This window comes from Microtus oregoni, unplaced genomic scaffold, assembly GCF_018167655.1.
Source record: "Microtus oregoni isolate MIOR12 unplaced genomic scaffold, Mior012 000035F_ref0000213, whole genome shotgun sequence".
Taxonomy (NCBI): domain Eukaryota; kingdom Metazoa; phylum Chordata; class Mammalia; order Rodentia; family Cricetidae; genus Microtus; species Microtus oregoni.
The window spans coordinates 21,337,491-21,362,464 of NW_024543094.1; the positions used below are offsets into that span (position 1 = coordinate 21,337,491).

General features: G+C 47.5%; 1 protein-coding gene across 3 annotated transcripts in view; it reads right to left on the reverse strand.

The window, feature by feature from the left end:
* Positions 1-21: 21 nt before the first annotated feature.
* The window catches only part of Acbd7 (acyl-CoA binding domain containing 7), a 67,040-nt gene continuing 42,087 nt past the window's right edge, over positions 22-24,974 (reverse strand). Inside the window, exons 2-4 of one of the 3 annotated variants that reach the window (XM_041630826.1) lie at positions 548-665; positions 382-444; positions 22-289 (exon numbers count right to left, since the gene is read on the reverse strand). In XM_041630826.1, the coding sequence (XP_041486760.1) occupies positions 216-289; positions 382-444; positions 548-665 (255 nt within the window). In that variant the 3' untranslated portion in view covers positions 22-215. Of the gene's footprint in view, positions 290-381; positions 445-537; positions 666-24,974 lie in introns of all 3 variants that reach the window. The other 2 variants (XM_041630825.1, XM_041630827.1) reach the window with 2 other exon arrangements.

Genomic DNA, 24,974 nt, shown 5'->3' on the forward strand with positions numbered 1-24,974 from the left:
TATTTAAGTTTATATGCAGACTACAAAATGACTTTTTAAAGTCACCTTTCACAAGCAAGTAAAATTAGGTAATTATGTTGACATAGTCCAAAGTATTAGAATGCATGCTATTAGGAAAATACACAAGATTTATACAGTTGTCAATGCATTTCCCCCTACACACCATGTGGCTATTATGAAAGCTTTCAAAGGAGATCTGTCTCCCCTGTCAAGTTCTAAATTCCGTATTTCTCGATCAGCTCTCTTGCTTTAGAAATATAGGCACTCATGGCATCTTCCTTCGACAAACCTAGAGAGATAAAAACACGTTATCTAACTGACTTGTGTAAGTCGAGATTAAGAAGGGTTTTTTTTTATCTTTTTTAAGAGTTAAAAAGCCTCCTTTTTGGAGGCTCCATGCTTCCCACTTGGCCTTGCCCTTCATATCTAACATTACTGGACATGCTGTCAAGAGGAGGAGAGAGTTGCAATGTTACTTTTCACTGTACACTTCTACAGACACTCAAGCAAGCCCATCTATTTGTCTAAAACAAGCACCAGGTACCACCAATGTTGATGTCTCCGAGGATGGACTGTTTGTACAGCCCGTAGAGTTCTTTGAGTTCTTCATCTTCCGGTCTTCTTTTCAGCTTCCTCACGTCTTGTGCGGCCTGCTCAAAATTAGCCTAAGACAAAAGACAACAAGAACACAAAACGTGCATATGTGGTGTGTATACACACCTGCAAGTAAGACATGCACATGAAATCTAATTGTTTTATTGTAAGTCTCATGCCAACTGTCTTCCAGTAAAGCTGTTTAGCTTACATTGGTTTGAGTGGCAAATGTGTCTTATCACGAGGAAAAATTTGTTTTGCAATATCTCCCTCTCCTCCCCTCTCTGCTCTCCTCCCTCCCTCTATAACAAATGCTGAAGAGCAATCACTTTAGAAAGAAAAAAGTTGGTTAGCAGTCATTGGTGTGAGCACAGAGCCGGACTATAGCTACTGGGAAACACATCTGGAGGAGCCTGCCTCAGAGGCTGGTGCTTGCAGTGACTCCTGGGAAAGGGTGCACAGGTATCCAGTGAGAAGACAAGAGCTGGCAAAGGCAGTCCTGACCATCCAGACAGAATTCACCAGGGTCGAACATAAAGGGTGGGTCGAATCACATCAGTTTGTTCCCCTGATCATCCACAATAAAGGGCAGACACAACTCTTTACCCTTGTCTGCTGACTGTTGGCAAGAACCTGATCACAGACCATTATTAGATCCTGGTGGGTGGATCAGAATATTACCACAGTGATATATCTTTATGTGTTGCCATTGGCAGTGAATTTCAAAGCATTCTGGGCAAAGGGAATGGCACACTCCTTATGTTCCCATGCCCAGGGAGCTGGACTCTGTGTGGCTGGCATCTCTATTTTGGCTATGTGAGTGTCCCACATTCTTATTGAATGTGTGTCGTTGTGATTCCTCTCACTTGCGAACAATGCCCCTCTTCTAGTCACGAGTGTGCTCCAATGCCCTCTTGTCCCCACCCTTCCTGTGGCTGTGATGATTCCCATAATGGGCACAGGACAGAATCTCAAAGAATGACCCATGGCCTCTGGATCCTTCCATTCAAAGCTCACCCCTCTGAAGACAGCCTCTGAAGGGGGCTCACAGTTTGCCTCCCTTCACTTTTGTAGAGAGTGAACTGAGCAGTCAGCTTACATATCAGCCTGGTAAATCCCTTTGAGCAAGTCTCCCTTGATGAAGGACTGCATGAGGAAGATAAATCCCTCAGTTATTTGAGTCACACAAGTGTGTGTGTGTGTGTGTGTGTGTGTGTGTGTGTGTGTGTGTGTTCTGGGTGTAAACATCACCACTCCCCTGCTGCCCCACCATTTTTTGTTGTGTCTTGGAATCAAACCTAGGGTCTCTGGCAAGCTTTTTACTTTTGAGCTGCATCTACTGCCCAGAAAACACACAACACCCAGGCCACTGCCTTAGCGCCATCTTCGAGCAAGGAAACGTGTCTGAGTAAGGTGACAGTCCCGCCAGGTGTGGAAGCAACACCTGTAATCCTAGCAACAGAGAAGCTGAGGGAGTAGGATCAGGCAAAGGTTGGGGCTAGCCTGAGTTAAATAAAATAAACAAAAGGCCTATATTACAATTTACATATAAAATTGGGAGATTATAACTGAATTAGGAATTCCATCTGTGTTTTCACTCCTAGAACAATAGTGAATGCACCCTTACTGTCCCTTCAACTAGTGAGCCACTAACAGCTACCAGGAGGTACATAATGTCTATCTTCTTTCATTTCCATTTTGAAGAGAGAAGAGCTTTAAATATGCTAACCAGCTACTAGATGTTGGCTTTTCAGTATATTGTTTACTTTATTTACAATTTTGATTTTTGAAATAATTTTAGACCCATGTACAATTTATAAAAATACCACATCTTTATTACCTGCCAGGGTTTCCAGGGTATCGTCTTTGTAACAAGTCCTTACTTCCCGTTCTCTCAGTGTGCAAATGAACTAACAGTATAGACTGGTGTGTGTGTGTGTGTGTGTGTGTGCATGTGTGTTAAGCCCAGGCTATCCCAGAACATCCAGGCTTAAAACATCCCACCCCCCTTCAGTTTTTCTAGTGGTGGCAAATGACTCCAGGGACCTCCCGCATACTAAGTGCCCTACCAATTGAACCACACAAGCCAAATCCCCTTTATTTCTTAAATGGACTTCCCACCTGCCTTCATCTTTCTTTTCTGCTCAAACTACTTTGTTTTGGTGTGTGTTTTGTTCTGAGACAGGGCCTCATTAGTACAGTGTAGCTTTGAAGCTGCTGTGTAGCGAAGCATGGATGTTGATTCCTGATCCTTCTGTCTCCAAGTCCTGAGTGCTGTGAGTAGAGGTGTGTACTACTACACCCGGCTTGAACTACCGCTCTCCCCCAGAACGTATTGTATTTATTGTTATATTATTACATTTGTAAGGATTTCAAATTGAAATAATAAGCATACGTTTTAACAAAAGTTCATCTGTAATACTTTATTCAAGTATAAACAATTGCAGTGGCTATAATTCAAGCATTCTTTGATCATACTGATGCTGATATCAAGTAAGCATGTGTTTTAAAACTAGAATCTTTGTTTCCTTCTTTTTTGTTTTTGTTTTTGATGACAGGATTACTGCATAACACTCTTGGCTCTCCTGGAACTCGATTTGTAGACCAGGATGGCCTTGAACTCACTGAGATCCACCTGCCTCTGCCTCCTGAGTGCTTGGATTAAAGGCACAGGCCACCAACACCTGTTTTGTGAGTGCGCATGCACAGGGACCATGGTGTGGATGTGCAGCTTAGGGAACAAAGACAACAGTCAGTTCTCTGTCAACTACATGGGTGCCAAGGGTTGAATTCACATAACCAAGTTTGCCAGAAGGCACCTGGCCCCACTCCTCTGCTCTGAGAGAAGACGATAACTGAGGTGTACAAACACACACACACACACAGAGAGAGAGGGGGGGGGGGAGGGAGGGAGGGAGGGAGGGAGGGAGAAAGAGAGGGAGGAGGGAGAGAGGGGGGAGGGAGGGAGGGAGGGAGGGAGGGAGAGAGGGAGGGAGAATTAACATGTCACAGTCTAAGAGGGAGATGCAAACCACAATGTCTCTGGGGAATGTCATTCAGCCGTGATATCATCTTGCCTGAAGAAATAGTTAAAGAAGTTGGCTATACTCATGATAGAATATGGTAAGCATTAACAATGTGCATCTTAGAAGGTGACATAGTGAGGAAGTGTTCCTAAGGTAACCGCTACATAAGCAAATCGTGAATGTATAATGCTCACATACCTATAATCACACAAATGGAAAAAAGACCTAAGAAAGCAACCTACCATGTGGCTGTCTACTAGGGGAAGGCTCTCCTGGTTTTTAATTTATTCATCTGTATTCTCTCCACTTCTGTCAATAAAACGGTAGGTTATACTTCATAGAGGAACTAGCCATGCCAAGGCCATGCCAGCCACCAAACCCTTGCCTATGAGAACCTCTGGAGGTCCCAAGAGCAAGGGGACTTGAGACCCCTGTGGATGTCACCTGCTTGCCCGAGTTGTTGAGAGAGAGGTGAAGGAGGGAAGCTTGTCAATTTTTCAGGTCTGTGTAACTTAAACCATCCCTGGAGCCCAGAGGGGTTGCTATGGAGAACCTGGGTCCTTGTCAACAGATGGCGCAGTGCAGTCTAAGGTGAAATAACAAGACACTTAGGCAGGTGTGGGGAGTGACTGCAGGGTCACAGCTGGGCGCCCCTGAGCGCTCCACTTGCCTCTGCCCTGCCCCAGAGCCGTCATGCCTCCTCTCGCTCCATCAGAGCACTCCTTGGAGAGTTGTTCCTGCAAAGCCTTCCCAGATCTGGCTTACCTGCAGGGACATAGTGATGAGGTAAAGTAGGCTGTGGCTCTCCAGCTCTGGGTCCCAGTCCCCAGGGTTTGGCCACTTGCTTAGAGAGAAGAGCTCCTCCTCCAGCCTCTCCTATAGGTTGTGCTCTCGGCATGGGAGACTCTAACTGGTCACAGAAGCTGAGGGGCGGAGCCGGACGACGGCTTGTACCAGCCCAGTCTCTCAGAGGAGGGGCCTAGGCTGCCTCTACTTGGAAAAAGTTGCTAGATTATTATCTCTCTGCTCCTGGCTCACACTTCAATTTTTTTCTTTTTCCTCAAGAGGTTGTTTGCAGGAAGCTAAGAGAGGTCTCCCCAGGCTTTGGAACTCACCTGGGAGTCCTGAGATCTTTCCTCTGTGAGTCTAGAAATCTGGACGGTGAGTGAGTGGCCTTTTCATCAAGAAAGTACAAGCTAGATTGAGTGGCAGGGGTCAGAGCAGGGCAGGGGTATGGCAGTTGGTGCGCAGTTTGCCACTTTCAGAGCTGATTGGCACTGCCGGCTGGCAAGTCCTCCGTGGTCTGTTGAACAATGAGCATGAGGCTTTGGTAAACAGAAACCATAACATCTGCACTGTGTAAGCTAAATACTCGGTGGTCTTTCTGTAGTGTGGATTGCACCCAGGATACGGTGACTACACTTGAGCACAGGGCTCTGAGGATCCCAACAGAGGGGTTTTCAAATCTTTCTGGATAGGACAAGGTAAGATAGCAGCAGCAGTGGTTTGCCCCGTGTGCGGTCCTGTAAACTGTCTTAGTGTGCTTGTTCCTCCCACCCTTCGCCATTATGCTTTTGACACACCATCCCTGAAATAAATGCTTAGGGTGCAGAGCAGAGTCTTACATTAACGATGCTGTTCATTTTCTTCTTGATCCTGATGAAGAAACTGTCTTCTGCTGGGTCTTGAGGTGGTTAATTCCCAGTTTCCAGATACACTGCCATACTGATTTCCAGAGGGGTTGCACAAGTTTGAACTCTGGCCTGCAGTGGAGGAGTGCTCCCCTTACTCCACATACGCTCCCCAACATAAGCTGTGGCCACTGTTTTGATCCTAGACATTCTGAGAGGTGTGAATTGCCATCTATTGTCATTGCCATTTGCTCTATCATGATGCCTAAGGAATTTGAAATTATTCCTTAACTGTCTTTCAGCCATTTGAGATTCTTCTGTTAAGAACACTCTATTTAGATGTGTACCTTATTTTTAATTGGATTATTTGGTATATCGATGTCTAGTTTTTTTGAGTTCTTTATATATTTTGGCGATCAACCCTCTATCAGATGTGCAGTTGATGAAGATCTTTTCCCATTCTCTAGGTTGCCGTTTTGTCTTAAAGACCTTGTCTTTTGCCTTACAGTTGCTTCTCAGCTTCAGGATGTCCAATTTACTAATTATTGCTCTCAGTGTCTGTGCTACTGGTGTTATATTTAGGAACTGGTCTCCTGTGCCAAGGCATTCAAGGCAGAGAGGTTTCAGGACAGTTTACTCTTGTCTCTGTTGTGTGGTTTTTAAAGATCAATCATTGCTATGCACACCTACAATGAGAAAGATCAAGCAGGGCAGAAGGAAATACAAAGGTACAGTTAGAAGGGACAAAGAGCACCAGAAATGTAGTGTTGGAGCCTTGCTTGGTGCTGAAGAGATAAATTAGAAGGAAGTAAAGGGAGGCATACCCACAGGGCAAGGCCCCAGCCAGCTAATCCTGCAACGGTGGGAAGAAAATACCTCAAGGAATGACTCTTCCCTAAAGAAGATTCAAGAAGGGTCCAGGTTCCAGGTTTCACGCTAAGCGGCCAGCAAAGCTTGGCTACTTTGGTCATGTGGTTCTGGTGATAGAGTCACGAAGGGAACCTGAGTAAGGGGTAGTGGGATCATCCTCTGTGCTTAAGGAAAGCTGCTGAGACCAGGCATAAGTCGGGGGTGTCCCTGCATGGAGGCCTAGAGAGGACAATACATGAGCTATAAAGGTGAAGCCTAGAATCCTTGGAGACCCTAGGATGTTGGAGATGCCAGAGTTGTGGATCTCTGCCAAGGAAAGCTGCTGACAGGAGTGGACACAGCCCAAGAGAAGGAAGTGTGCTGCAGTCAACTAAGCTGAGAGGACTGGAGAGCAGAAGAGCCCTTTGATATCAGACATGGACATGCAGAGTCTGGGGTTTGCCCTGCTGGGGTTTGCTTTTGCTTTGTTCCAGCCTTTCCTCACAACACCCTCTTTTCTGCCTTTAGGAATGGAAATATGTTTTCTGTGGCATTGTATGTTGAAACCGGCAATTTGAGTTTTACTTGTATATTGCGTTACACTTAAGAGATTGACTTGAGTCTCAGAAGAGATTTTGGACTTTGAAATAGCGTTAAGACTGTGAAAGACTATGGGGACTTTTGAACTTTGACTATGTGAATTTTGCTTTATGATCGCTGCAAGCCTATGGAGGGCCAGAGAATGGACTGTGGTGGGTGGACTAAACCCCCATAGGCTCATATATTTGAGTGCTTGGTCTGGAGTTGGTAGAACTTTTTTTTTTTTTTTTTTTTAATAATTTTTTTATTAAGAAAAGAAGAAAAAAAACATAAACAAAAAACAAGTTTCCACCTCCTCCCAGCCTCCCATCTCCCTCCCCCTCCTCCCACCCTTCTCCCCCTCCTCCCACCTTCTACCCCTCCCCCCACTCCTCTCCCCCTCCCTCTCCAGTCCACAGAGCAGTCCAGGTTCCCTGCCCTGTGGCAAGTCCTAGGTCCTCCCCCCTCCGTCCATATCTAGGAAGGTGAACATCCAAACTGGCTAGGCTTCCACAAAGCCAGCACATTAAGTAGGATCAAAACCCCGTGCCATTGTCCTTGGCGTCTCATCAGCCCTCATTGTTCGCCATGTTCAGAGAGTCTGGCTTTATCCCATGCTTTTTCAGTCACAGTCCAGCTGGCCTTGGTGAGCTCCCAGTAGATCAGCTCCACTGTCTCAGTGGGTGGGTGCACGCCTCGTGGTCCCGACTTCTTTGCTCATGTTCTCCCTCCTTCTGCTCCTCATTGGGACCTTGGGAGCTCAGTCCAGTGCTCCAGTGTGGGTCTCTGTCTCTGTCTCCATCCATCACCAGATGAAGGTTCTATGATGATATGCAAGATATTCGTCAGTATTGCTCTCGGATAGGGTCATTTCAGGTTCCCAGTCCTCAGCTACCCAAGGAACTAACTGGGAACCTCATGTTGGGCACTTGGGAGCCCCTCTAGGGTCAAATCTCTTGCTCACCCTAAAGTGGTTCCCTTAACTAAGAATTGTGGTTCCGTGCTCCCCTATCCACCTTTCCTTTATCCCAATTCTCCTGATTCCCCAAGTCCCCCCTCCTTCCCTTCTACCTTTTTTCTCCCCATCTCCCCTTACCCCCATCCCACCCCACCCCCAAAATCCTAATTTTCTCCCCGGCAATTGGGTCTACTTCCCTTAGCCAAGAGGATAACTATATGTTTTTCCTTGGGTTCACCTTCTTACTTAGCTTCTTTAGGTTCACCTATTGTAGACTCCGTGGCCCTAATTTATGGCTAGAAACCAATTATGAGCGAGTACATCCCATGTTCATCTTTTTGGGTCTGGGACACCTCACTCAGGATAGTGTTTTCTATTTCCATCCATTTGCCTGCAAAATTCGAGAAGTCATTGTTTTTTACCGCAGCGTAGTACTCTAGCGTGTATATATTCCATACTTTCTTCATCCATTCTTCCATTGAAGGGCATCTAGGTTGTTTCCAGGTTCTGGCTATTACAAATAATACTGCTATGAACATAGTTGAACAAATGCTTTTGTCATATGATAGAGCATCTCTTGGGTATATTCCCAGGAGTGGTATTGCTGGGTCCAGGGGTAAGTTGATCCCGAATTTCCTGAGAAACCGAAACACTGACTTCCACAGTGGTTGCACAAGATGGCATTCCCACCAGCAATGGATGAGGGTACCCGTTCCTCCACAGCCTCTCCAGCAAAGGTTATCCTTAGTGTTTTTGACTTTAGCCATTCTGACAGGTGTAAGATGATATCTCAAAGTTGTTTTGATTTGCATTTCCCTGATTGCTAAGGAAGTTGAGCACGACTTTAAGTGTCTTTTGGCCATTTGAACTTCCTCTGCTGAGAATTCTCTGTTCAGTTCAGTGCCCCATTTTTTAATTGGGTTAATTAGCATTTTAAAGTCTAGTTTCTTGAGTTCTCTATATATTTTGGAGATCAGACCTTTGTCTGTTGTGGGGTTGGTGAAGATCTTCTCCCAATCAGTAGGTTGCCTTTGTGTCTTATTGACTATGTCCTTTGCTTTACAGAAGCTTCTCAGTTTAAGTAGGTCCCATTTATTCAATGTTGCCCTTAATGTCTGTGCTTCTGGGGTTATACATAGGAAGCGATCTCCTGTGCCCAGCTCCTGTAGGGTACTTCCCACTTTCTCTTCTATCAGGTTCAGTGTGTTCGGGCTGATATTGAGGTCTTTAATCCATTTGGACTTGAGTTTTGTGCACGGTGATAGATAAGGGTCTATTTTCATTCTTCTACAAGATGACATCCAGTTGTGCCAGCACCATTTGTTGAAGATGCTTTCTTTCTTCCATTTTATACTTTTAGCTCCTTTATCGAAAATCAGGTGTTCATAGGTTTGTGGGATAAAATTCGGGTCTTCTATACGATTCCATTGGTCGACTTCTCTGTTTTTATGCCAGTACCACACTGTTTTCATTACTGTAGCTCTGTAATAGAGTTTGAAGTCAGGGATGGTAATGCCTCCAGAAGATCCTTTATTGTATAGGATTGTTTTGGCTATCCTGGGTTTTTTGTTTTTCCATATAAAGTTGATTATTGTCCTCTCCAGATCTGTGAAGAATTTTGATGGGATCTTGATGGGGATTGCATTGAATCTATAAATAGCCTTTGGTAGAATTGCCATTTTTACTATGTTGATCCTCCCAATCCAAGAGCAAGGGAGGTCCATCCATTTTTTGGTATCCTCTTCAATTTCTTTCTTCAATGCCTTAAAGTTCTTGTCAAATAGATCTTTCACTTCCTTGGTTAGATGTACCCCAAGATATTTTATGCTGTTTTTGGCTATTGTGAATGGTGAAGCTTCTCTGATTTCCCTCTCTGCTTCCATATCCTTTGTGTATAAGAGGGCGACTGATTTTTTGGAGTTGATCTTGTATCCTGCCACATTACTAAAGCTGTTTATCAGCTGTAGGAGTTCTTTGGTGGAGTTTTTGGGGTCGCTTATGTACACTATCATATCATCTGCAAATAACGAAAGTTTAACTTCTTCCTTTCCAATTCGAATCCCCTTGATTCCATTATGTTGTCTTATTGCTATTGCTAGAACTTCAAGCACTATATTGAAGAGGTATGGGGAGAGTGGACAGCCTTGTCGTGTTCCTGAGTTAAGTGGGATGGCTTTGAGTTTCTCTCCGTTTAATTTGATGTTAGCTGTCGGCTTGCTGTATATAGCTTTTATTATATTTAGGTATGACCCTTGTATCCCTAATCTCTCCAAGACTTTTAACATAAATGGATGTTGAATTTTGTCAAATGCTTTTTCAGCATCTAATGAAATGATCATATGGTTTTTTTCTTTCAGTTTATTTATATGCTGGATTACATTGATAGATTTTCGTATGTTGAACCAGCCCTGCATCTCAGGAATGAAGCCTACTTGATCATAATGGATAATTTTTCGGATGTGTTCTTGGATTCGATTTGCCAGTATTTTGTTGAGGATTTTTGCGTCGATATTCATGAGTGAGATTGGCCTGTAGTTCTCTTTCCTGGTTGAGTCTTTGAGTGGTTTTGGTATCAGAGTAATTGTGGCTTCATAAAAGGAGTTTGGTAATGACCCTTCTGTTTCTATCTTGTGGAATACATTAAGGAGTATAGGTATTAGATCTTCTTGGAAGATCTGGTAGAATTCCGCATTGAAACCATCTGGTCCTGGGCTTTTTTTGGTAGGGAGGTTTTTGATAACCTCTTCTAATTCTTCGCGACTAACAGGTCTATTTAGATTGTTCACCAGGTCCTGATTTAACTTTGGTATATGATATTTATCTAAAAAAGTATCCATTTCCTTTACATTTTCCAATTTTGTGGCATATAGGCTTTTGTAGTAAGATCTAATGATTCTCTGAATTTCCTCTGTGTCTGTGGTTATGTCCCCCTTTTCATTTCTGATCTTATTAATTTGCAAATTCTCTCTCTGCCGTTTGATTAGCTTGGATAGTGGTTTGTCAATCTTGTTGATTTTCTCCAGGAACCAGCTTTTTGTTTCATTGATTTTTTGTATTGTTTTCTGTGTTTCTATTTTGTTGATTTCAGCCCTCATTTTGATTATTTCCAGTCTTCTACTCCTCCTAGGTGAGTCTGCTTCTTTTTTTTCTAGAGCTTTCAGGTGGGCTGTTAAGTCTCCAATGTGAGCTTTCTCTGTTTTCTTTAAGTGGGCACTTAGTGCTATGAACTTTCCTCTTAGGACTGCTTTCATAGTGTCCCATAAGTTTGAGTATGTTGTTTCTTTATTTTCATTGAATTCCAGGAAGACTTTAATTTCTTTCTTTATTTCTTCCTTAATCCAGCTATGGTTCAATAGTTGACTGTTCAGTTTCCATGACTTTGTATGCTTTCTGGGGGTAGCATTATTGTTGAATTCTAACTTTAATCCATGGTGATCTGATAAGACACAGGTGGTTACTAATATTTTTTTGTAACTGTGGATGTTTGCTTTGTTACCGACTATGTGGTCGATTTTCGAGAAGGTTCCATGAGCTGCAGAGAAGAAGGTATATTCTTTCCTATTTGGATGGAATGTTCTATAGATGTCTGTTAAGTCCATTTGATTCATTACCTTCACTAATTCTCTTATTTCTCTGTTAGGTTCCTGTCTGATTGACCTGTCCATTGGTGAGAGAGGAGTGTTGAAGTCTCCTACTATTAGTGTGTGCGGTTTGATGGCTGCCTTGAATTTTAGCAATGTTTCTTTTATGTACGTGGGTGCTTTTATATTAGGGGCATAGATGTTCAGGATTGAGACTTCATCCTGATGAACTGTTCCTGTTATGAGTATAAAATGCCCCTCTCCATCTCTTCTGATTGATTTAAGTTTAAAGTCAACTTTGTTAGAGATTAGTATGGCCACACCTGCCTGTTTCTTAGGACCATTTGCTTGATAGGCCTTTTCCCAGCCCTTTACTCTGAGTAGGTGCCTGTCTTTGTGGTTGAGGTGTGTTTCTTGTAAACAGCAGAATGTTGGATCCTGTTTTCTTATCCAATCTCTTAGCCTGTGCTTTTTTATAGGTGAGTTGAGTCCATTGACATTAAGTGATATTAATGACCAGTGGTTGTTAACTCCGGTCATTTTTTTTTTTAGTCGTAGAGTTTGTGAGTTTCCCTTCTTTGTTTTGTGTTGGTGAAGGGTCTCTAGATGTCTGAGGTATTGTGGTCATTGTTGGACTCCTTGGTTAGTGATTTTCCTTCAATTACTTTCTGTAAGGCTGGATTTGTGGCTGCGTATTGTTTAAATTTGTTTTTATCCTGGAAAATTTTATTTTCTCCATTTATAGTGAATGAAAGCTTGGCTGGGTATAGTAATTTGGGCTTGCACCCATGGTCTCTCAGTTTCTGCAGTACATCTAACCAGGACCTTCTGGCTTTCATGGTTTCCATGGAGAAGTCAGGTGTAAGTCTGATAGGTTTACCTTTATAAGTAATTTGGCCTTTTTCCTTTGCAGCTCTTAATATTCTTTCCTTATTTTGTATGCTTTGTGTTTTGATAATTATATGGCGAGGGGATGTTTTTTTTTGATCCAGCCTATTCGGTGTTCTGTATGCTTCTTGCACCTTCATAGGAAAATCTTTCCTTAGGTTGGGAAAGTTTTCTTCTATAATTTTATTAAATAGATTTTCTGGACCATTGAGCTGCCCTTCTTCTCCTTCTTCTACTCCTATTATTCTTAGGTTTGGTCTTTTTATTGTGTCCCATATTTCCTGAATGTTTTGTGATGAGAGTTTGTTGGACTTGCTGTTTTCTTTGATCAGTGTGTTTATTTTCTCTATGGTATCTTCAGAATCCGAGAGTCTTTCTTCTATCTCTTGTATTCTGCTGGTTATGCTTGTTTCTGTAGTCTCTATTCGTTTACCTAGATTTTCCATGTCCAGACGGCCCTCTGTTTGTGTTTTCTTCTTTGCCTCCATTTCAGTTTTCAGGTCTTGAACTGTTTCCATTATCTGTTTGATTGTTTTTCCTTGGTTTTCTAGGGTATCATTCACTGATTTATTCAATTCTTCAAACTTTCTGTTATATTTCTCATCCATTTCTATAAGGGCGTTTTTTACATGCTGTTTAAGGGTGTCAATCACTTTCATGAAGTCAATCTTTTCTCCTTCCTCTTGATTAAGGGGTTCTTGTCCTCCCGTTGTGAGGTCGCTTGTTTCTGGTAGCTTCATGTTGCTTTTCAGCTTGTTGGGCGAATTCTTGCCTTGACGTCGGCCCATCTCTTCTTCCAAATGCTCCCTATGGATCTTCTTTTACCGGATTAGGTCTCCTTGCCTACCAAACGCTGTCTCTCCCCAATGTTGGCTCTCCCAATGCTGGGTCTCCCCAATGCTGGGTCTCCTGGCGCCGAAAGATCAGGCCTCCGTGCTGGTTGGGCAGCTCGCAGACAAAGCGCCTACCCCGCTTGGTGCAGGCAGGCCACAGAAACAAAGGAACTGCTGCCCCCCGGGAGCCCCGGCTACTCGGACTCAGCGCCCAGATAGGCTGGGCTGGGCGATGCCACGCGCCAAAAGAGGGCAGTGGGGGCGAAGTGGGGAGGGCTCTGGACGGAAGCTGGGTGGGCCAGGAAGAAAGAGGCAGCACCCGGGGAGTAGAGGCCCTGCAGAGAGCCCAAGCAGGACAGGGGGCCAAGAAACCCCCGAGCTCCCCGTCCCAGGCTGGCGCCGTGGGCCAGAAACTCACCCCAATGCTGGGTCTCCTGGCGCCGAAAGATCAGGCCTCCGTGCTGGTTGGGCAGCCCGCAGACAAAGCGCCTACCCCACTTGGTGCAGGCAGGCCACAGAAACAAAGGAACTGCTGCCCCCCGGGAGCCCCGGCTACTCGGACCCAGCGCCCAGATAGGCTGCGCTGGGCGATGCTACGCGCCAAAAGAGGGCAGTGGGGGCGAAGTGGGGAGGGGTCTGGACGGAAGCTGGGTGGGCCAGGAAGAAAGAGGCAGCAGAGAGCCCAAGCAGGACAGGGGGCCAAGAAACCCCCGAGCTCCCCGTCCCAGGCTGGCGCCGTGGGCCAGAAACTCACCCCAATGCTGGGTCTCCTGGCGCCGAAAGATCAGGCCTCCGTGCTGGTTGGGCAGCCCGCAGACAAAGCGCCTACCCCGCTTGGTGCAGGCAGGCCACAGAAACAAAGGAACTGCTGCCCCCCGGGAGCCCCGGCTACTCGGACCCAGCGCCCAGATAGGCTGCGCTGGGCGATGCTACGCGCCAAAAGAGGGCAGTGGGGGCGAAGTGGGGAGGGGTCTGGACGGAAGCTGGGTGGGCCAGGAAGAAAGAGGCAGCAGAGAGCCCAAGCAGGACAGGGGGCCAAGAAACCCCCGAGCTCCCCGTCCCAGGCTGGCGCCGTGGGCCAGAAACTCACCCCAATGCTGGGTCTCCTGGCGCCGAAAGATCAGGCCTCCGTGCTGGTTGGGCAGCCCGCAGACAAAGCGCCTACCCCGCTTGGTGCAAGCAGGCCACAGAAACAAAGGAACTGCTGCCCGCCCGGGAGCCCCGGGTACTCGGACCCAGTGCCCAGATAGGCTGCGCTGGGCGATGCTACGCGCCAAAAGAGGGCAGTGGGGGCGAAGTGGGGAGGGGTCTGGACGGAAGCTGGGTGGGCCAGGAAGAAAGAGGCAGCAGAGAGCCCAAGCAGGACAGGGGGCCAAGAAACCCCCGAGCTCCCCGTCCCAGGCTGGCGCCGTGGGCCAGAAACTCACCCCAATGCTGGGTCTCCTGGCGCCGAAAGATCAGGCCTCCGTGCTGGTTGGGCAGCCCGCAGACAAAGCGCCTACCCCGCTTGGTGCAGGCAGGCCACAGAAACAAAGGAACTGCTGCCCGCCCGGGAGCCCCGGCTACTCGGACCCAGCGCCCAGATAGGCTGCGCTGGGCGATGCTACGCGCCAAAAGAGGGCAGTGGGGGCGAAGTGGGGAGGGGTCTGGACGGAAGCTGGGTGGGCCAGGAAGAAAGAGGCAGCAGAGAGCCCAAGCAGGACAGGGGGCCAAGAAACCCCCGAGCTCCCCGTCCCAGGCTGGCGCCGTGGGCCAGAAACTCACCCCAATGCTGGGTCTCCTGGCGCCGAAAGATCAGGCCTCCGTGCTGGTTGGGCAGCCCGCAGACAAAGCGCCTACCCCGCTTGGTGCAAGCAGGCCACAGAAACAAAGGAACTGCTGCCCGCCCGGGAGCCCCGGGTACTCGGACCCAGCGCCCAGATAGGCTGCGCTGGGCGATGCTACGCGCCAAAAGAGGGCACTGGAGTTGGTAGAACTTTTGGAAGGGATTAGGAGGCAGGGCCATTTGAAGGAGGTATGTCACTGGAGGAGACAAGGAGGCCTGACGCCCACAGAACATGGACAAGCCTCTGTCTGGGCATAGGAGAGGAAGAGAAACTGGACAAGACTCCATTTCTGATGGAGTGTGCAGATGGAACTGGAAACAGACACAAAAGGCTGTGGAGGATGCAGCCCATCCAGGCTGGAGGACAGGGAGTGATTGTTTGGTAGGCTCTTCCTAGCGCCCCTCTCCCACACCCAGGAGCCCTTTGTGACAGGGAGACAGGAGCTCTGTGATGTGGACCTGACCCAGCTGCCAACTCCCAGAGAGAACTCTCAGAGTTCAGTTGCCTGAGAGCAACAGGGCGATTCAGATGGAGAATTTTCTCTCTCTACTGGAAAGCGTTGAAACTTCATGGCTGACCCCCAGCTCCACCACTTGGGCAATGGACATGATTCTTGCCTTTGTGTGTGGGCTGGGGCTCTTCTGCCTTTTATTACCCCTCCTCCCCCTTGACTCACCCTCACCTACACCAGCAGAAAACACCACCCCACAGAAGGTAAGTTTGCCTTAGGTCCAACCCAAGGAAGAATAGTTCCTTCTCTCCAGGCTTCACTTTCTGAATCAAATAGGGAGGTGGAGAGAGGGCATCTCAGCCAAGAGCCGGACCTTATCCTCTTGAGACCTGGCAGGTAGGGGAGAGGAAGAGTGGGCTCCAAGATGTCTGCTCTCAGACCATCCATACCTGGAGGAGGCCCTGTGACTTGATGGTCGGGGGGGGGGGTGTTCTTGGGTTGGATAGGGGTCTCAGAGAAAGGAAAGGTTCTGAGCCATGGTTTCTATGTCCCCTTCTAACGTCCAAGCTTATAGGGTTGATCGAGCTGATATGAAGGGGGCCATGACCTCCAGGACATCAGGAAGTGACTGCTGGTACTTTAGAGCTGAGCCTCTGGTCCCTGAGCAGAACAACACTGACATCCATGTGGCTCTCACAGAGACGGTCCCCATTTGAGTTTTCCAAGAGAAAAAGAACACATATTTGCCCACAGAATGGAGCCGCAGGTCCTCTCTCTCTCTCTCTCTCTCTCTCTCTGTCTCTCCTCTCTCTCTCAGGTGTTGAGGAAGGAGCACAGAAAAGTCAGGAAGAAAATCAGGACTGTGAAAGGTAGGCTACTTTCTTCCCCTGGCGAGGTGACTTCAGCCCCCCCCCCCCCCATCCTACTATAACACTAATGAGTTGCAGGACCCTCGAGGAGACACCTCCTGGGAAGGAACCCAGAGTTGAAGACATTTCCCAGGTCCTGTGCTTGGAATGAAGCTATGGACCGCCAGACTGGGTACTGCCTGGGGAGGGATGGTGTGGCAGGAAGTGGTGCCATGGGATGAAGTGGGGCCATGCTGCCTGGATTTGGAGGTAAATTGGTGGTTTGCCCCTTCTGAGAGACAATTTCCTCTCTCAGAGCTCTGGTCCTTCCCTGCCCTCCACAGGGAGACAATGACGCCTACGGAGGTCATTAGAAGTGGAGGCTCCTGGTTCATGGCATTGTCCTTCCCAACATGTGCCCAGCTCTCCATGCATTTGGGCACCCAGCCTTGCTCATGGATAACAGAGCTCCTGTTTAACTTTCATTTCTCCGGAAAGGACAGTTCATTCAGCCTCGGGTAAGATACCCAGTCCCTCCTATACCCACCAATAACCCAGTCTCCAACTCCAGCTTACAGAGGCAGCAGGAAGAAACCTAAGGAGGACAAGGTCCTGGGTTCACATCTGCACAGGTGAGCCATCTACAGTTCTGTCTGGCTCACTCCTACTGTCTCTATGTGATCACCACTGACCAGGGCATACAGTTATCCTGGGAATAGGAACTCTCTGAATGGGTGGGAAATGAGTACAGCCCTGGAGGTTAAGATAACAAGGTCTCCTAAGACCAGAGTGTTGAACAATGGTTCTGATGGGCTGCGAGGGTCCTTCCCTATTCATCTAGCCCCACCTCCTGGCCCCATGAGCTCCTGCTTGCAATCATCTCTCCTGCCTCTTACAGCATGCCAGAGAGGCTTATCAATTCCATCAGCATTTGCCAGCATTTAGGACAAGATGCCTCAGGTGAAGCCTTCAAACCCGATGCTGTCAAAGCCCACCTGCCACCTAGGCAGCCCACAGGGAAGTCTGTGGCCACCATGTCATCCCTAGAGACTTCCTCTGCTCCTTGCAACGAACACCTGTTGCTCAAGGATTCTAAACTATTGTCTCCTGTCCTGATGAATTCCTCACCGATTGAGTCACAGACTTCTGAGTGGACCTCTTGGCCACCAGAGACCTTGACAACGGGAGGACGGCATTCACCACCACAACAATGGGCACCTTCCTACCCATCTCAACCTCTGGATCCTATGGCTTATCCTCCACCCATGCCAGATCTCAGAATGGCAGTGACCTCACAGAGCTCACAAACTCGGCCAGGTTTGCCTTCTCCCATGCCAGGCACCCCAGGCATTAACCTCTCAAGGAGGCCTACCTTGACCACCCCAGGCCTTAACCATTTAAGCAGGCCCACCTCAACCACCGAAGGCCTTAACCATTTAAGCAGGCCCACCTCAACCACCCCAGGCCTTAACCATTTAAGCAGGCCTACCTCAACCACTGCAGGCCTTGATTTCTTAAGCAGGCCTACCTCAACCACCGCAGGCCTTAACCATTTAAGCAGGCCTACCTCAACCACTGCAGGCCTTGATTTCTTAAGCAGGCCTACCTCAACCACCCCAGGCCTTAACCATTTAAGCAGGCCTACCTCAACCACCCCAGGCCTTAACCATTTAAGCAGGCCCACCTCAACCACCCCAGGCCTTGATTTCTTAAGCAGGCCTACCTCAACCACCCCAGGCCTTGATTTCTTAAGCAGGCCTACCTCAACCATCCCAGGCCTTGACCATTTAAGCAGGCCTACCTCAACCACTCCAGGCCTTAACCATTTAAGCAGGCCTACCTCAACTACCTCAAGACTTGATCACTTAAGAAGACCTACCTCAACCACCTCAGGCCTTGAACACTCAAGAACGCCTACCTCAACCACCTCAGGCCTTGAACACTCAAGGAGGCCTACCCCAGGCCCTTTCAGGTACCAGGTAACTTCCAGAACCTTGTGCAGCTCAACCTCCTCACCGGATGAGTCCTTGCAAAAGGATCTTTCTCTCACCATCCACAAGGCCTCGTTCTGGACAGGCCCCACAGACAGCCAGATAGAGCCTGGGGAACCCTCTTTCATCAGCCCTGTTATACAAGAGATGCTTGAAGTACAAATACGCAAAAGAGTCCAACTAAAACTTTGCAAGGAAAAAGGAAAAGGAAGATCAGACCTTTCCTATGGCTGTATGGGCAGTATGCTGCATGTCTGCAGCAGCAAGGAAGCCAATATCACCTCACGCCTCTTCTCGAGCAAAGACAACAATTCTGAGCAGCTGTCGGGTCACCAGAAGGTCATAGCTAATGACTTAAAGGACAAATATATGCAGCTTTACTGGGGTCTCCCCTGGCTCCACAGTGAGTCCCTAATGGCTCCTGTCCTCATGGCAGGGTCCCCACTAGATCCCCCCTCCATCTTGTTTAATGGACTCTCTACTTACAACCCGTTACACGGTAACACTAAAGGCCTTCCACAGCTCTGTTCTCCACAGCCGTTGTTTCAACACTTGGTCAAATCTGATTCTTTGATTCCAAAGGTTTCCTGGTCCCAAACACCATCAGAGACTAGAATCCAAGCCAAGGCCCATGACCCATCCTCTCTCTCAAAGCTGTCGTTCAATTCAGCTCCAATTAAGAAAGATGGGGCTTCTTGTCCTACACCTACAAGAACTGAAGTTATTGTCTCACCGAGTGTTCGACAGCTAGAGCGCCACCTTGTGAAGAAACATCGAGAAAGTAGGAGCAATTTGCCAGTCATGGTGAAAAATTCACAAGAAGCATTTAATCAACAGACTTCCAACAGTTGGGGCTCGCAGAGCCAGGGGCCTGTTGTCCATCTCCAGGGGGATTACATTATCCCCAAGCTACGGGAGCAGACGGAAGAAGATTTCAAAATGAAACTCACACAACATCAAGGTCCATGGCCGCCAAAAGTCCAGCTATCTCTTGGCCTGGGTCAGGCGGAAGTTAATCCTAAGAGGAAGCAGACCAGCGACAGTGAAGTACCCGGTGGAATTTGTTACGACACATGTATAGACCATGCTTTTGTCCCGTCTGAATTTCCCAAGCCTAATCCGGAAACTTGGAACAAACCATCCTTCAGTGAGTCAGTCACTAACAAGAACAATACTAATGGGCCTTCCTTCGTAGATCTGGGCACTCAGAAGTTGCTAAAAGCACATATAACAAGACACCTAGTGAGGCACAGATGGCGCCTGCCCCTCAGAGGCCTCAAGGCCATCCATATTTTAAAGATGAAGAAGGACACAACTTCACCCTTTCCACAGTCCTCCAATGATTCTCTCTCTTGGGACTCTACAGACAACTCTATGATCCAACTGGCCAGTAGAGAACCCATCCAGCAAGCCCCAGAAAGAGAAGTGAAGACAAAAACTTTCTCTGTGGAATCACAGTTCACACAGAACTGTCCTGCCCTCCAGCCAGCACTCATGAGAGAGGCTCTGCCTAGGAACGATTCTGGGCCCTCTGAAGCCCCTACAACTACTCTGGGGTACAGTGAGAATTTGTTGTCCACTCCCGAGAGCCTCGTGGGCAGAGCCTGGCACAAAGATACACTTGTTAGATCTTGGGAAGAATTCCCAGAGCCCAATCGAGGCCGAATCCAGGAGAGTGAGGGTGGGACTTTAAGACATTACCACAACAAGGTTTCAGTTGGAGAAATTAGTGGGGCTTCTCAGTCCTCAAGGAACAGGGGTACCAGGGAGATGGAGGAGACAGAGGAGGAAGAATCTTGTGAGTGGACAATCCCCGTGGAAGCTGTGAAGATGGCTGATTTTCAGTTTCTGGATGCCAGGGGAAATCTATCTAAGACCCTTCCCCAGAATGCAGACGGCTCGGGCCTGAGAAGACCTCAGTGCTCAACTGCTGCCGTCATCCTGCAGGACTGTGCCACTGGCGAGTTATGCCAACCCTGGGACCCCGAGGTTGTGATTGTTGCAGAGATCCTGGCTTCCAGGGCCGCCCAGTGCAATCTCAAGACTGAGCCCGCTACGATCAAGCCAACCTTCCATTACAGGTCCCCTTTCTTAGGAAGAGACAGCAATGTCCTCAAGAATCACAAATTAGAGGAGCCACAGCACACCAATAAATATGGCACAAACATCCAAAACGAGAAATACAGGAGTCCTCCCAGGCAGAACATACAACTCAAAGGGACAAAGCCTGACCAAGCTTCCATATCAGATAATGTAACGTTTGGGGACAAAATGAAGAGAGTTTTACTAACAGTTCTAAACCCAACACATAAAGTAACAAACCACTCCATAGAAAACTGCAAGGGTGTACCATCGATGACCCCTAGCCAGGGAAACCAAAAAAAATCTTAGCACAGTTTGCCATGCAAAGCTCAAGATTCAGAGTCAACCTTCTCCTGACGGAGGGATGCCCTATGGAAACAGGCAGGCCCGGGCATCCAGAGACCCTGTCTACCTAGACAGCTCCTATCAGGACAGAGCCCATGTTGCACATGTCCCAGGGATCACTGTCTACTGTCCGAGGCATGGACATTGCATTAAAGTATAATAAACAAGTCTATCCCAAATTAAACTTAAACTTTTAGACATTACTTCCTCTGAGTATGTTTTATTTTGATTTTATATCTGCTTGCTACAGCACAAAGAAATGTCTACATCTGGTCCACCTTAGAGTACTGCTTCATGAGAGGATATGGCTCCACAAAGTGGGTACAGAACTATCTCCAAGTTCCATCACTGTAATTAGAGTCAATATACTGTAATTTTGGAAACAAAAGACTTTAGGATTTGGTGTGTGTGTGTGTGTGTGTGTGTGTGTGTGCGCGCGCGCGTGTGTGTGAGTGTTGATGGGAGAACAAAATCAGCCCTACAAGACACAAACAGAAGTCTTTAGTTATGGGGAGCATGATAAGTCAACCACGTAGACCCTACCCTAAGGGTCACTTCCCATCCAGACTACCCCAGGCCTTGACCATTCAAGCAGGCCTTCCTCAACCACCGCAGGTCTTGACCGCTCTAGCAGGCCTTCCTCAATCACCCCAGGCCTAGACCACACAAGTAGGCCTTCCTCAGGCATTTCCAGGTACCAGGTAGCTGCCAAAACCTGGTGCCACCCAACATTCCTCACATGGTGAGTCCTAGCAAGAGGATTTCTCCCTCAGGTTTCAAGAAGCCTCGCTATGGACAGGCCCCACATACAGGCAGATGGAGGCTAGGAACTCTCTTTTATCAACCCTGATATCCAGGAGATGCTGGAAGTTCAGATTAGGAATAGGGTTCAACTGAAAGTTTGGACGTGGAAATGAAAAGAGAGATCTGGCTGTGCCTTAAGCTGCATGGACCATATCCTCTAGTAGTGAAGCCGGAAGCAGGTCAGCACCACCTCATGCTCCGTTTGGAGCTGAAACTGCAAATCAGAGCAGTTTTCAAGTTCTCGGAAGTTCTTTTACCAGAAGGTTTTAGACAATGATTTACAGCAGAAATGGTCCAGTTATTCTGGGGACTCTCCTTTCTCCACAATGAGTCCCCCTTGGTTACTGTCAACACAGCAGGGTCCCCACTAGATCACCTCTCCATCTAATTCAATGGACGATCTATTACACCCCTAAACAAGTGTAGGCTATCATAGCTCCACAGCTCTTTCTCAGAATTCCTTGTTTCATCAATTGTCAAATCCAAACATTTGACTCAGAATCAGTCCTGGTCCTGATTGCCACCAGTGGCTGGAATCCAAACCCAGGCCTATGATCCATCCTCTCTCCCAAAGCTACAGCACCAATCAGCTCCAAGAAGGGAAAGTTCTTTCAGGAGTGGGCCCCTGAGGCACCAGAGAGCCAGCCCAGTGTCTACCCAAGTCACAAAGTAGGCACAGTCATCAGGACAGTAGTAGTGTGGCATCTTTGAGTTCAAAGCAGGCGAACAGTCACCTCCAAATATCCTGCTGAGGCATAAAGGACCTAGAGATAATAGGGACCTCCAACTCAACTCATTGGAGACAGGCAACCAGCTGAGTTCTTCAGGCACTTCCAGCTGGGCCTAGATGACAAAACCATGTCACCCTGTCCTATGTCTGCCTACAATGCCAGGTTGGTGGCCAGCATGGAACAGACAACTATCATGACGGTGGTGGTTGCAGAGACCCCTGGTCATTTGTCATACTCTCTGGAAAACTGTATATACAGAACTCATCTGACCATGGATATGACAATCCTAAGGAGAAGGTAGAAAATACTAAGTTTAGAGCCAAGGCAGGTGGCTATGTAATGTGAGGATGACCTAATAGTTTCCATGCATGTGAATCCCCTGCCCCTCCAGGACAGACTGTTGACATGGGGGTCAGAGCCACACATCTAACTTCAGCCCAGTCTCTTTACCATGGACGGGAGGAGCCCTTTAGCTTGAAGGGACTTTCCATTGTCACAGTCCTGAAGACAACGCCAGCACCTGAGCAGTGAGGTGTGCTCAGGCCCGAGTCTTCTGGAACCTGGGAAATAGTTGTAGAATTAGATGTTTCTTTTCTCCAGCATTTCATTGATTTGAGAGTTACCCATCTCCAGAGCTTTCACGGGGAATGCCCAATCACGGGACTCATCCTTCTTTGTCTGCTCCAGATCCCTGCTATTCCTGCTATCTCTGTTACTTGGCAGGTTGGATTCCATATTGATCTCCTGAATTGACACCCCTTTGTACATTTTTTTAAAGCCAAAACCCTCACTCCTGTAGCTCATAGATATTATTGTGTAGGCCTGGATTCCTCTGGGTAGCCTGTCCAAGATTCAAGAACTGTATCACTGTGTCAGATTCTGCCCACGAGGTTCTATGGTGTGGACTCAAAAGTCATCTTGTCCTCCTGGATTGTTGTGTTTAATTAATTCATGTTGGGTAAAGCACTTGCTTTCCCAGATAGTACATTTCTGCAGAGGCAGCACCTTGGAGAGTGGATAGGAATCCCTGTGATGCATGGTGCCTGTACCCTGTGATAATACATGATAGCTTAAAACCCAGGTTCTCTGCACATACAATGATCATAAGGCATCCAGTTGTCTGTGGAAAGTTGGCTGTGCACCTTAGGGTTGCTTTGGCTAACACAGTTACTGTTTCCGTGAATCTACTTAGATTGTGCCATAGTAATCCTGTGGTTGTAGACAAGCCGCCTTGCTGGATGGAGCATTGGGTGTTTCTTTGTTTATGTTTTCTTTTGCACCTCTTGTGAAGCCCCAGTTTCTCCTCCAGATTGAATCCAACAGAGGTCATGAGGTCCTTTCCTTCAGTAACTTGTTGAGGCATGAATAATCTGCTCACAACTGACCCTTGTCTTTGTATCTTGGCTAATAAACCCTTGACTTTTTGCAAATAGAGGGTAGCTTCCCAACAGCACATCCAGCAATCTGCATGTTCTTCCCTATGAGTTCTAGAGATGAGTTTGTGGAAAGACAAGAAGGTCGGAATTCTGAATGTCCCTCACAGCCTGGTGGTCTTCCCATGCACATTGTCCTAGAATTACTCTCAAGGGAAAAGAGGGGACAACACCTGGAAATCTTTGAAGGGAAACTCTGTGCTCACACAGCAAGGCATTCTAGGCCTCCAGCCCTTGTCTTCCCATGAGACCAGCAGAACAGGCCATCTCATAGTGCTGGTTCACACAGCAGAAGGGACTTGTCTAAAATGCGGCTCTGGACTGGCATAATGTGTCCCTTCCTGAGCATTGCTTGGCTACCTTCCGTGGTTTCCTTGCCCCAGTCTCTGTTTCTTAGGAAACTCGTGGGCATAACTGCGTACAACTGCACACAAGAGCAGCCTAGTCCCAGGGCGGCCCGCACTGTTCCTCACAGAAGGCAGCCAGGAAACAGCTCCAGCAGCGTCACTTATTCCCTGGTAGAAAATGTGCTTCTAGAAGGTGTCATCAAGGACATGGACACGGGGCATGCTCCAGCACACTTCAGCAGAAACCCACTCAGCCCTCCACGGGCATGCACACAGAAACCCAAGGCAGACCTCTACTGAGACCCACACAGAGAGATGTCACCCCCAGAGTTTCAGAATTCCACAGAAATACACCAACAAAGATCAGCACTAAAACCCTGACAATGACCCCCAAAGAGACTTCTGATGGTCGGTACATCCTACAACATGCAAAAGGAACAAACTTCAGAGTACACACAGAGTTTTCAAAGACACTTTTGATAGAGACACTAAGGGAGACCTCAGAAGCTTCCCAAGACTTAAGTAGAGATGTCACTTGGTAGCTTAAGGGTGCCACACACACTCCTTCACAGTGATACCTCTCAGCCTTCCAGACCCTCACACAGCCCCTTCAGATGGACAATCACACAGGCTTTCTCCATACCCAGAGACCTCTCGTGACACATGGAGGTGATGCAGACTTCCAGAGACCTCACATCGTCCCTTAGGGTTCCACACAGATCATCTGTATGTCTCACAGAGAGTTTTCATGGAAAGACCTATCACAAAACTAACACACAGTCACCTGCTGAGATCGCAGGGGACTATCAACAAGACCTCATGCAGCCCCACAGGAAAGGTTGCTGTAGGAAGTATTACACCTTGTAATTACCTGCCTTCTGGGGTGTGGTCTCATATACAATATACTTGGAAGCCGACCGGGTGTCAGTCCCTTTGTTCTCCTTCTCCTTGCTCTTTTCTGCCAGCTGCTTCTTTGGATCACGTGATTCAATCCATTAAGCAGAGGATTCTGATTTGTGAGTTTACCCCGTAAAAATAATGGACTTGATATAATAAATAAATTTCTTCATTCTGAGGTAGTGTGGGATTTCTTTTAAGCATACAAAAGGTCTCAGATGTGGACCCAGGAGGGACATTGACATGGGTTGTTAAGGATCTGGAGTGTATTAGAAGGGAT